An 11,571-nucleotide genomic window follows, 5' to 3' on the forward strand; every position below is an offset into this window, starting at 1 on the left:
CTGAGATGGGGAAGCGTCGTGTGGCAGCAACGACACCTGAGGAGAGATGTTAATGCCATGGATGGGTGACCATCCCCAGGCTCAGAGTTCAAGGGCATTTTCTGGAGTGATTTTTAACTCCTGTGTCAGGAGGAGAGAGGAAATATTCTGCACTATGAAGTTTGATGGGAAGAGGATGAGTCTTTCATAGCTGGGTAAGATGATGTGTTGAGCTGACTGGTGCCAGGTGAGGCACATTGGTGGGGTGAGCGAGGGGCAGGGGGGCAGAGCGGGATCCTGCACTTCCCTTGGGGTCTGCAGCGCTAACCTGCTCCTCTCTCTTCCCTCCTGCAAGGTGCCCAAGGATGCCAAGCATATTTTCCTACCAGAGTGCTGAGGTGGATTGGTGTGAGGGCAACTTTGAGCGCTCAGCCGTGATTGCAGAGTACTACAACACCGTGAGTGTGGAATCATCCCAGGACAGGCTGGGGCTGCTTTGGGGACTCCAGATGGGATAGGACATCCTTTTCTTTCCTCCTGCTCACTTCTTTGAGCTTCCTGGTATTGGAGGGTGCTGGTATGGGGAATGTTTTTTGAGCTTCAGATAAATCGTGGGACTTTTATCTCTTGCTCCCAAAACGTGCTGGGGCCAGGGGGACTCCTGGTATGTGTGGGGCTGATTCCTAGTGAGAAAAGTCTGGCAGCGCCCAGATCTGTGAGATCCTGTTATACCAGTCCTGCAGCTCTCCTGCCAACTGGGATAGGTCCCATACAGGGCTCATATATTCCAGCTAAATGTACAGGAGTGGCAAAATGAGAGGCAGCACTTCCATGAACCGTGTCAGGCAGGTTGGGAATCCGGAACTCAGCGCAGGGAAAGCTGATGCATGAGCCGGTTTCACCCCCTGTGATCCTTTATCAGTCAGGCTGCATCCAGTGCCAGTCCCTTGACTGCAGCCTGGCTGGAGCATCCGTATCTGCAGAGAACTTGGAGATAACCAGCCTCTCCAAGCATGTCTCTCTCCCTCAGAGCAATTACAGGCTTGCAGGGGTGTGAGGCATGTGGATTTACAACCTTCCACAGGCCTTGTTTACAATTTTTAGCAATTACGGTTCAACACTAGAAGTTCTTGTTCTCATGGAAATGGCTCTTCCTCTTTTTTTTAAAGAATTTCTTGCTTTTAATAAATTGCCTGTAATAAGGATAATTCCCTCTCCCAAGCCCTGCAGTTCCCCAGCTCTAATTGCCTACATGGAGTCTCAGAGGAGGAGGCTCAGGCTGTGTATGATCAGTGCTCTCTGAGACAGACAACAAAAAGCTGCCAGCCCAGATCAAATCCTGCTTCCCTCTGGCATCCAGCTGGATGTGTTGTGCTGTTGCCTGGCTAGTGACGCTGTTGGATGGGCTCAGAGGTGCAAAGCAAGGTATAACTACCAAGGAGGTAAAGAAATCACTCAATGCTGACATCAGCATCTCAAACAGACCAGATTGAACAGGGCTTGGAGAAACCTGGACTAGTAGGAGGTGTCCCTGCCCATGGTAGGGGTTGGAATGAGATGATCTTTAAGGTCCCTTCCAACCCAAACCATTCCATGATTCTGTGATTCTAAACGGGAGGTGCCAAAGGTCTCCGGCACTGGCAACACCAGAAAGGGGCTGGTTTCCACAGAGAGCAGGAAGACTGAAAGTGAAGTTTTTAGTCAGAATTCCTTCTGGGAGATAAATTTGCCTCATGTCCTAGTTTAGTACACAGTCAGCACTTTTCAAACGTGCCTTTGGAGCTGAGATTCCATTTTCACAAGGATCCTGATTTACACCCAGACTGGCAAAGTGGCTCTGGATCCTTATCACGCCAATAAGTATCTTGAGAGCTCTTCAAAAGCACTTATGTGTCTGACTTCTCTGCTGGATACCAGCTGGTGTGGCCAGATGCAAAACTGTGTCACTTAGGACCCACAGCCCTCTGATTCCCATAAAATATTAACTCTCAGCTGCCTGGGTCATTTTGTGGCACAGGATTCTAAATTATGTGGCTATTCCTGACAATCCTACCAGGTGCCTTGTTCAGGATTGAGGTCCCTGCCAGCCACAGCCATCCCCTATGTTTCCACACCACCTTTGAGGGACTGGGCTTGTTAAGATAGATTTTCACTGTGTGGGACTCAGACACAGCTTTCCTCCAGGACTGGAAAACCTCTTCAGTGCATGTTTCCACGCAGATGCAAACTGGTGTGACACTGAGGAACAGAGATGTGGGAAGAGCAAACCCTGCAGGATTTTTTCCAGTGGTTGGACTTGCCCTTGTTCTTCTCCTTATGACACTGGGCACCCCTTCCCCAGCAGAGAAAGAGCTTTTACTGGTCCTTGCACTGATGTCCTTGTTTCCAGGCTCATGGAGCTCATCAGGGTGCCTGTGCAGGTGGAGGGAACCAATTCTGCAGCCTCTATTTTAGGATGTGATTCCCAAACAGAGAAAGCAGCAGAGATCTAAACCTGCTGTGACAGCTGCCTGCACCAGGCTGGTGTGTGACCTCCTGTCCAGACAAGGGCTGACAAAGGAGCAAACCTCCAAAAAACTGCTGTTACCTGAGCATCTGACAAGAGCCCCAAGGCTGCCCCATGCTCAGGGCCAGACCTCGTAACCAAAACCCGGCAGGAGCATCACTGACATGGGTATCACTCCTTCCCCAGCTGCACAGCCTGGCTGGCACTGCCTGGCTCTCCCCCCTTGCAGCAGCACAGGGACCCCTCTTCACACTCTGGGCTCCCTTGCAGGATGAGGCTCCCTGTGATGTGCCCCAAAGGGGGGACAATAGAAATCTGAGCAAGCCGAGTTCCACAGCTATCCCTGCTGGCTGGCAGCATCTTGCAGATCCCGCTGGGGCTCAGGGCACTATCCCAGATGTGGTCCTAACAGCCTGGATCTCCTCCTCTTCCCCTCTCCATTCATTTGTTCCCCATACTCAGGTTTCTGCCTCTCTGCAGCATTATGGGCCTGCCCTGAGATAATTATATCAATATTGACTTCAGTGTCAATTTTCCAGAGCTTTAGAGGGAATTCCAGCCCAGAGGCTGGGAATCCAGCCAGCTCCTACCCAAGCCTGCTGGACCACTAAATCAGCAGGGCTTCCTCATGGAGCATCCTCTTCAATGTCTTCTTCCCAACCCTGCCTGGGGCTCCAGCTGGGCAGTTCTGTGCCAGCAGCTGTGCTGCTGGGAATTGCTCCATGCCAGCCACACTCTCTCAGGTCTGCTTGGCTTAGATGCTTTTTTATTAGAAATAAACACCACGGGTATAAGAAAAGAGTGTAAACAATATCTTTAAGTACCTAATAATACATGGTGGCTCATGGCTGGATGCAGTTCAGCAACAAAGCCCTATTTATAGTGACTCAGTGACCCAGAAATTTATTGTCTTCTGGCTGCTCAAAGGAGAACGCTATTGTGCTCTAGAAGGGTCATCAGTCAGGGACTTGTCTTTTTGCCCTCATTTCTTTGCTGAAATGACTGATTCAGGATGTTGGTAATGACGCCCACATCCCCAGCGGTGTCTCTGCAGCAGCAGGAGCTCTGACACTGCTGTATATCCAGAGCTCCTGGATGCTTCATGGATTGGTGGGATAAGTTCAGCTTACCCCAGGTTACCCTCAGGTTACCCAGATCCACCCAGAGCAGGACTCACTGTCAGTGTGTCAGGGCTAATCCCATGGCAGCACAGCCACATCACCCTCTTGCCTGCCCAGAAAGTCATGTGCAGAACCAACTCCCCCCAACAGCTGTCTCCTGCCCTGAAGCACCGGCAGGACACTGTGATGGCAGAACATGCAGTCTCCTCCTCTGCTACACAGGTCTGGCTGTTGGGAACTTGCTGTACAGGTCTGGAGAGCCTTGGAGGTGTTCACTCCTGTCCTTGACCCTGTGGGCTCCTCTGGAAGCTAAAGCTGGTTCTCTGGCCTTTGAGTGAGTAAACTCTGCAGCGAATCCTGCAGAAATCTCCTTCCACTGCAAAAAATTCCTGGCTGGAGTAAGGACTAGCACAGGTCTTAGCTGCCATTGCACTGTTGCTGTCCTCAAACCAGTATCTGCTGCCCCAATCCTTACCAGAGGCTGGACTCCCCTTGTCATAGATGGAGATGCAAAGAGGTTCCCTGTGGGTCTCTCCCTCCATCCCAGGGATCCCTCCAGCATGTCCTGCCCTGATGGAATAGGGAGCTGGTCTCACCCTGTCATGGATGAAGGTTCTCTGCAGGTCTCTCCCTCCATCTCAGGCTGGAGCTGCAAAAGTCTGGGGTCTTCCTGATGATCCTACTAATGCACCAGGATTAGAGCCATCTAGCTGATCCCAATCTAGTTTCTCTCCTAGTGAAAGAAGCAAATGCCAGGCTAGGTGGGCACCTGGGGCAGTCACTCACCCTTGTTAGGGAGTGGGACACAGTGGTGAGCTCACACAGTGAGCCCACAGGGCTGAGTGGCTCTCCCATGTCCAATTACACTTCAGCTCCACCACCACTCTCTTATCTCCCCAGCATCCCGGCAGAGGGAGCTGGTGCCTCCCGGCCAGTACGACCCAGACAAGTATAAAGAGAAGCTGTGCTGGGGGGTCTCAGAGTGAGCAGAAATTCTGGAAAAACTTCTAGTAGGAGTACCGGGAGCAAAACCCTCCTAACCACATTTGAGACAGAGCTTGCCACATCCTAGAGGGAAGACAGAAGTCAGCATTTACAAATCAGGGCTGGGATCCCACGAGTGATGAAAACCCATGTCCCCCACAGGGGTAGCAGCTCTTCCCTAATCTCAGAGCTTGGCTGCTCTGCAAGGAATCACTCTTATCTTCCTGACCCTGTTGGCACGGCTCCCCTGATTATCCCTCCCGTCTGATATCTGATCTTGCACATCATGTCCTGAATTAATGAAGTGATAACGCCTCTATCATGTAATTAATGACACTGTTGCAATGCCCACTGCAGCACACAGATCCAGACCTCTCCATACACAGTCCCAGCCTCCCACGTTTCCTCACGCTGTCATGCGTGCTGGCACTTGCACACTGCTGCCTTTTCTCCGAGCGTTTTCTCTCTCCTTGCTATCCCTGCTTGTCTTCCCCAAGCCTATTTAACCATTTCACAGGAAAAAGAAACGTTTGAAACGCGGTTGTTACTGTAACACATGGTCGTCTGGTTTCTTGATCATTTCAGAGCAGTTTGACCTCAAGTGTGCAAGTGGGAGCAGCACTTCTTTTTTCATAGCTGGAATGGGAATAGGCCTGGATTTGGCTCTAAGCACCTATGGAAAAACAATACATTTGGCCTGAGAATTGCTGTTAATGGGAGCATGAACTCGTTTCATGGAAACCTTAGTGAAAATCAAGATAAATCTCCAGTGTTTAAGGGAATTGAGACCTTACATTAGGCATGAATTGTGTTTCCCTCTGGAATACCAGAGGGTGTGTTTCAGATAGATGACAATATCCCTGTGATTTGCAGCCCTGTTACCACAGAGATCCCAGGGGACCTCACTAGCCAAGTGCAGATTTTGCAGTTTACCTCGTGCTGCTGAGAGGGGAAGACTCTGGGCTGTGGATGTCACATTCCAGGCGTGGGGTCTGGGTCAGCATCTAGCTGGGAGATGAAAGGATTGTCAGGCTGAGATAAAAGTCATCCTGGTCGTTTGCCAAATGGCTCCAAAGCCCCAAAGAGCTGCCTGGCAGGTAAACACAACACCACAGTCCCAACATTTCGTAAGCAAGAGGGATTTTCCCTGGGGAGGTCCCAGTGATATCCCTTTCCTGAGTTTGCAGAGTCAGGTGAAAAATCCAGAGTAAGAACCCACAGAGGGTAATTAGTGCAGACTTCATTGCCCTATTGCTGCAGGATGGAGTGGGCCTGACCCAGCAGACAGGGCCAGGTTTTGGGCACTTGCTGCTCCTCCCCAGCTCCCACATTTTGCCCATCGGCATCTCCACTCTCCAAAGCACTGGCACCTTCAGCCAGTCCAGCACTGTCCCCTCCTCCCCAGACAAATCAAAGTCTGTCCATGAAGGAATTTTGCAGAGTTGGAAATCAGGGCAGAATAATTCCACTGTGTTCATTTGCCAGGTGTGTTTAAAGGAGGTTTATGACCTCATGTAATTACTAGTGTCCAGAACACCTCCCCCCTGCAGGCCAGGTGGCTTCACACATGACACCACAGGATGTCACCTCAATCCTGCCTGTTCCCACCTACCTACGTCCTGCTTGTCCTGCCACTCTCTACCACAGCCACTCCCAGTTAAGGATGTTTTGCTGATCATGGCTTCCTGTGGTACTGAGCTCCTCACTAACTCCCAGCCCCTCACAGGGGACTCACAGCTGGCTGGAAGGGTCGGGAGCCACCCAGGGAGCTCCTGGCAGGTCTGGGTTGACAGGAGGTGGTTGCAAACAGAGGAGTTTGGCATCTTGCTTGAAGACACTGGGCAGCTGAAGCTAAACCATCACCCAAGAGGGACAAACCAGCTCACCCTGTGCTTGCTGTCCCCAGAGGTGCCTGCAGGAAGAGCACAGGTGTCTGCAGCCACTGCTGTCACAGCAATAGCTGTCCTTCCAGTTCCAGCCTCCCTTCTGGAGAAACGCCTCTGCCTTCTCCCTGTGCCAAGGGCAATCCCTGCTTCCATGCCACGCTTCCCACTAGAGATCAGTATCCTCTTCGCACATGGAGATGTTGAGGCATGTGGTGGGATGGGACTCGCCCAAGGTCGTGCAATAAACTGGATGTGGCTCTTGTTTTCCAGATCAGCAATGTGAGCTTCTTTGTGCTCTCTCCTGCCCTGCTCTACCTGAACCGGCAGTACTGTCAGCACCGTGCCATGCCCTTGTACTTCATCTCGGGCCTCCTCATCCTCGTAGGTGGGTGCCAAGGCTGTGGGAAGACCAAACAGGTTGCCAGAGTACCCAACATGATACCCTGGGATGTTCTCAGTGGCCAAAGCACAGGGGAAAGCTGAGATGGGGAACTGAACAGCCATTTCTGTTTGAAGCCCTGCAGGCTGTGGTTCCTGCACCTTCCAGCCCAGTAAATCCCCAGGGTGCTGAGTGTGTGGGCTCCCTCACACCTCCCCCACACCAAGGCCCATTCACAGAATCACAGAATAGTTGGGGTTGGAAGGGACCTCTGGAGACCTTCCTGGAGAAGAGGAGGCTCAGGGGAGACCTCCTCACTCTCTACAACTCCCTGACAGGAGAAGGGACCCAGGGGGGATAGGGCTCTGCTCCCAGGGAACCAGCAGTAGGACAAGAGGGCACGGTTTTAAGCTGTGCCAGGGGAGGTTTAGGTTGGACATCAGGAAGAAATTCTTCTCAGAGAGAGGGATCAGCCACTGGAAGGGGCTACGCAGGGAGGGGGTGGAGTCCCCGTCCCTGGAGGTGTTTAAGGACAGACTGGACGTGGCATCAGTGCCATGGTCTGGGTGACGAGGTGGTGTTGGATCATGGGTTGGACTCCATGATCTCAGAGGTCTTTTCCAACCTGGTTGATTCTCTGATTCTGTGAGACCATTCAGTCCGACCACCCTGCCCAGGCAGGATCACCTGGAACAGGTGACACAGGAATGCATCCAGGTGGGTTTGGAATGTCTCCAAGGAGAGAGACTCCGCACCCTCCCTGGGGAGCTGTTCCAGTGCTCTGTCATTCTCCATGGAAAGAAGTTCTTCCTCATCTTGAGATGGAACAACTTGTGTTTTAGTTTATGGCCATGACTCCTTGTCCTGTCATTGGGCATCACTGAAAAGAGTCTAGTACCATCTTCTTGACACCCTGCTCTTCAGGAACCCTACCTTTAGGAATGGCCCCCAAGAACTTCCCAGGCCAGACAGGCTTGTGAGAGGATGGAGCTTTGCTGACTAAAAGTGTCCTTGCTCCTTGCAGGCATCTTCTCCACATACTTTCATATGACCCTGAGCTATGTGGGACAACTCCTGGATGAGCTCTCCATCCTCTGGGCGCTGGCTGTGGCATATTCCTTCTGGTACCCTCAGGTTTACTTCCCCAAGTTCATCAAGACCAGGTGTGACTCAGAGGGACACGGGGTGCAGGCTCTGAGGGGAGGGAAGGGACACTGACATTGAGGGGTGTGACCCCTCAGGTCCCCTGCAAGGAGTCAGCACTGAGGTCACTGAATTGGCTTTGAGATCAGACCCTCCATCACTCGGTGCTGACAGGGGAAGAGTCAAAACCCTCCAACGGGAAGGGCTGTGCTGGGCTCCTCTCGGCTAGAGCTGGCTGTGTTTGCAAAGTTGCAGAGGAGAATTTCAAAATTAATTAGGAAATTAAATGTTCCTGAGCATTAACATTCAATTACCTATTGCCGTCAAACTGTTCCAGCATCCTCTGTCATCCACAGAGAGCTTTCCCTGAAGGCTGAGGGGGTTTCCCATAGGACAAGCTGGTCCAAGCTACACCCCTCCTTTCAAGGTTTAGCAGGAGGGCTGCCTGGGCTGGAGGAGCTCAGCAGAGAGGATGGGGATACTGGGTGAGCATGGACCAGCAGAAATGGGAACCCAGCAGGGCTTTGCTCAAAGGATAGTCCTATCCTGTCTGGAGCCCCCTGAGCCAGCCCAGTTAGAAGCCTTGCAAAGGCCTGCTCCAAGTCTGCTCTTCCCATGCCGAAGGAGGTCACCAGGAGTTCACTGTGGAGAAATGGCTGGGGGAGAGCGGAAGGGACTTGGGAAGGGATTTGCATGTGAAAGGCCCCTCTGAGCCCTATTGTTGTTCAGTCAGTCCAAATTGGCCTGTTTGCACAGCTCCTGTGGACTCCTGCCTTGCAGCCCTTCCCTGTGCAGAGCTCCCGGTGCCTTTGCCTCATCCCTGGCATCACCATGAAAGTGCTCGAGCTGCTTCCTGGACTGTGTCCTCTGCTCTGTCGCTCTGTCATGGACTAACCGGGAGGCTGATACCTCAGCCTTCCTGTCAGGACTGCACAGAGACTGAGCACGACCTCTCCCCTCCTCATCCTTCCCTCTTGTGAACACTGGAGGCACTGACACTCACTCCCATCTCCCTTTAGGAGGCATTTCTACTGGCTGACTGGGATCACCACCGTGATCAGCACCTTGATGTCTTTTGTCAAACCCACCCTCAATGCCTACGCGCTCAACTGCATCGCCTTCCACCTGCTGTACCTGACCTGGCGTGAACTCAAAAAGTAAGGGGGGGGCTGACAGAGGTTATCTGCAGCTCCATTTGTGCTCCTGGTGGGGAGTGACTCTGTCCACAACAGAGAATTGAGACCAAGTCTTCATCAGCCACATGTACTGTCAGCTCTCCAAAGAATTGGGGCAGCCCGGGAGGAACCAGGAGGAGGAACAGGCAGGACTGTGGGCGGTAGGGTACAAGAAGGCCATGAAGAATGGGGACAATCCACGGGACAATCTTATCTGAAGAGACTGCCCAGGGCAGCGGTGGAGTCACCATCCCTGGAAGTGTTCCAAAAATGTCTGAATGTGGCACTTGAGGACATGGTTTAGTGGTGCTGGGTTGATGATTGGACTTGATGATCTTAAAGGTCTGCTCCAACCTTAATGATTCTATGATTCTCCTCCTCAGCTGCCATCTCTGCAGCTCTTTCCCCTTCATGGGGCATTTGGGAACTAGTGTGTGGCTGGGAGAACCCGCCAGGGCCTGGGGAGAAGACAGGAGTGCCTTGGCATCTCCCAGCATCATCCTCACACATGGAGAGTCAGAATCCCTCTCTCCAGAGCCACACTTCTCCAGTTCTTGTGGTCTTAGAAATACTCTCCAGAAGGAACTCACTGGGGTTTGCAGTGTTGCATGTGCAGGCAGGAACCAGCCCTCTTTGAAACTCACTTTCCTTCTAGCATAATACTCTACTCCCTCTCCCTCACTGTGTCTTCCAGGTGCAACGACAAACGAGTTCACCGGATGGCCGCGGTCATGGTGATGTGGTGGGTCCTGGCCATCACCAGCTGGATCAGTGACCGGTGGCTTTGTTGGCTCTGGCAGGCCATCAACTTCCCCTACTTCCACAGCTTCTGGTAAGGGCTCCTGGGACCCCAGCCCACACCTTTCAGGGGCTGAAGGGTCACAGCTACAGAGAAATGGCAGCAGGGATGAGAGGCTCTGCATTTCTGCCCAAGCCTCTCTCCCTTTCCTGTCACTATTGATGCTGCTCCTCACCCTGGTTCCAGCCAAAGGATTCAGCCCCAACCATTGCTTAACATCCCTTTCCTCCTCCACGCCAGCCAAACACTGTTTTGCAAGTGAAATTGTTCCAGCAGTCCCTCCAGGTGAGCAGCTGGCTCTCCAAGGGCTGCAGCTGCTCCCAGGGTGCTGCGTGAAGTGCAACCTTCTTGCAGTTATTTTAACAGCCAAACTGAAAGGCAGAGATTTGCTTGGACACATTTCAGAGCCTTCCCAAGTGTGGCACACTCAGATTCACCCTCACAAAGCACAGGGATGGCTAGGAGAGACACCTGGGCTGAGCCAGGCAAGGGGGAATGGGTGGTTTGGGGTTTCAGTCCCCTATGTCACCCCATAGAATCACAGAATCAACCGGATTGGAAAAGACCTCTGAGGTCATGGAGTCCAGCCCTTGATCCAACCCTGCCATGGTTCCCAGACCATGGCACTGATGCCACATCCAGTCTGTCCTTAAACACCTCCAGGGACAGTGACTCCACCCCCTCCCTGGGCAGCCCACTCCAATGTCTCTGTAAAAATTTCTTCTAGTATCCAACCCAAACCTCCCCTGGCACAGCTTAAGACTGTACCCTCTTGTCCTACTGCTGGTTGCCTGGGGGAAGAGACCAACTCCCACCTGGCTACAACCTCCTTTCATCCATCTCTGTCTTCTCCTTGCCCCAGCTCACAGAGCTCTGATAGGACTCCCCATAGGCACAAACCCCATCAGCAGGACCCACACTCCCCGCAGCCTTTGTGCACCACAAGACTGGGACCTTACCTGCCACTGCTTTACCCCTTGGCTCCAGTCTTAAGGTGACCATGCCAGCAGATGGGAGTTATCCCTGTCCAACACATCTCTTTGGTTTCCCTGCCAGGCACGTGCTGATAGCCCTGTCCCTCCTGTACTGCTGCCCTCTAGTCATCTACTTCGATGTCAACTACGAAATGCCATCCTTCAAGCCCAAGCTGGAATACTGGCCCAGTGACTCATGGCCTGTCGTGGTGCCCTATGTCACCCTGGAGGAACCCCACAAGCAGTGCTAGAGCCAGTTGCCCCCAGGCATCCCTCGGGCACGGGGGGTGTGTGATGCACACATGGGGAAAGACTCGGCTGTGCCGCCTGTTCCTCGGACCAGGGCAATGTGGAAGCAGCTGAGGCCTCATGATGCTGGGCATGAAGCAGGGTGGGAGCCCACAGGTGCCTTGGAAGACTCTGCCCAGAGAGCCAGAGATCTCCTCCAGCAGATCCCTACTGAGGAGGGGAGGGAGTTGGGGCTTCTTCTGTGCCCTCTTGTTAGTCAAGCACCAGCACCCCTTGCTGACAAGGCCACAGCAGAGAACACTGAAGCCAAACTGGTGGCAGCTGGGTTTGTTGGGGCTGTTCTAATTATTATTATTAACTCTATTTATTGATGTAT

At 52.6% G+C, this 11,571-nt stretch overlaps 1 protein-coding gene across 1 annotated transcript; it reads left to right on the forward strand.

Moving 5' to 3' along the window:
• The first annotated feature begins 344 nt into the window (after positions 1 to 344).
• On the forward strand, positions 345 to 11,197 carry ACER1 (alkaline ceramidase 1). The gene is made up of 6 exons (XM_027715478.1): positions 345 to 437; positions 6,747 to 6,861; positions 7,880 to 8,018; positions 9,018 to 9,155; positions 9,868 to 10,005; positions 11,029 to 11,197. Exons 1-6 carry the CDS (start codon positions 345 to 347, stop codon positions 11,195 to 11,197), a joined length of 792 nt encoding a protein of 263 aa, XP_027571279.1.
• Positions 11,198 to 11,571: the final 374 nt, after the last annotated feature.

Source organism: Pipra filicauda, unplaced genomic scaffold (assembly GCF_003945595.2).
Source record: "Pipra filicauda isolate LSUMZ 115617 unplaced genomic scaffold, ASM394559v2 scaffold294_size920599_pilon, whole genome shotgun sequence".
Taxonomy (NCBI): Eukaryota; Metazoa; Chordata; class Aves; order Passeriformes; family Pipridae; genus Pipra; species Pipra filicauda.

Coding starts and splice junctions, on each gene's coding strand:
- ACER1 (XM_027715478.1), top strand. CDS start 345: ATGCCAAGCATATTTTCCTACCAGAGTGCTGAGGTGGATTGGTGTGAG. Junction 9,156..9,867: donor ACCTGGCGTGAACTCAAAAA/GTAAGGGGGGGG, acceptor TGTGTCTTCCAG/GTGCAACGACAAACGAGTTC. Junction 10,006..11,028: donor CCCTACTTCCACAGCTTCTG/GTAAGGGCTCCT, acceptor TTTCCCTGCCAG/GCACGTGCTGATAGCCCTGT.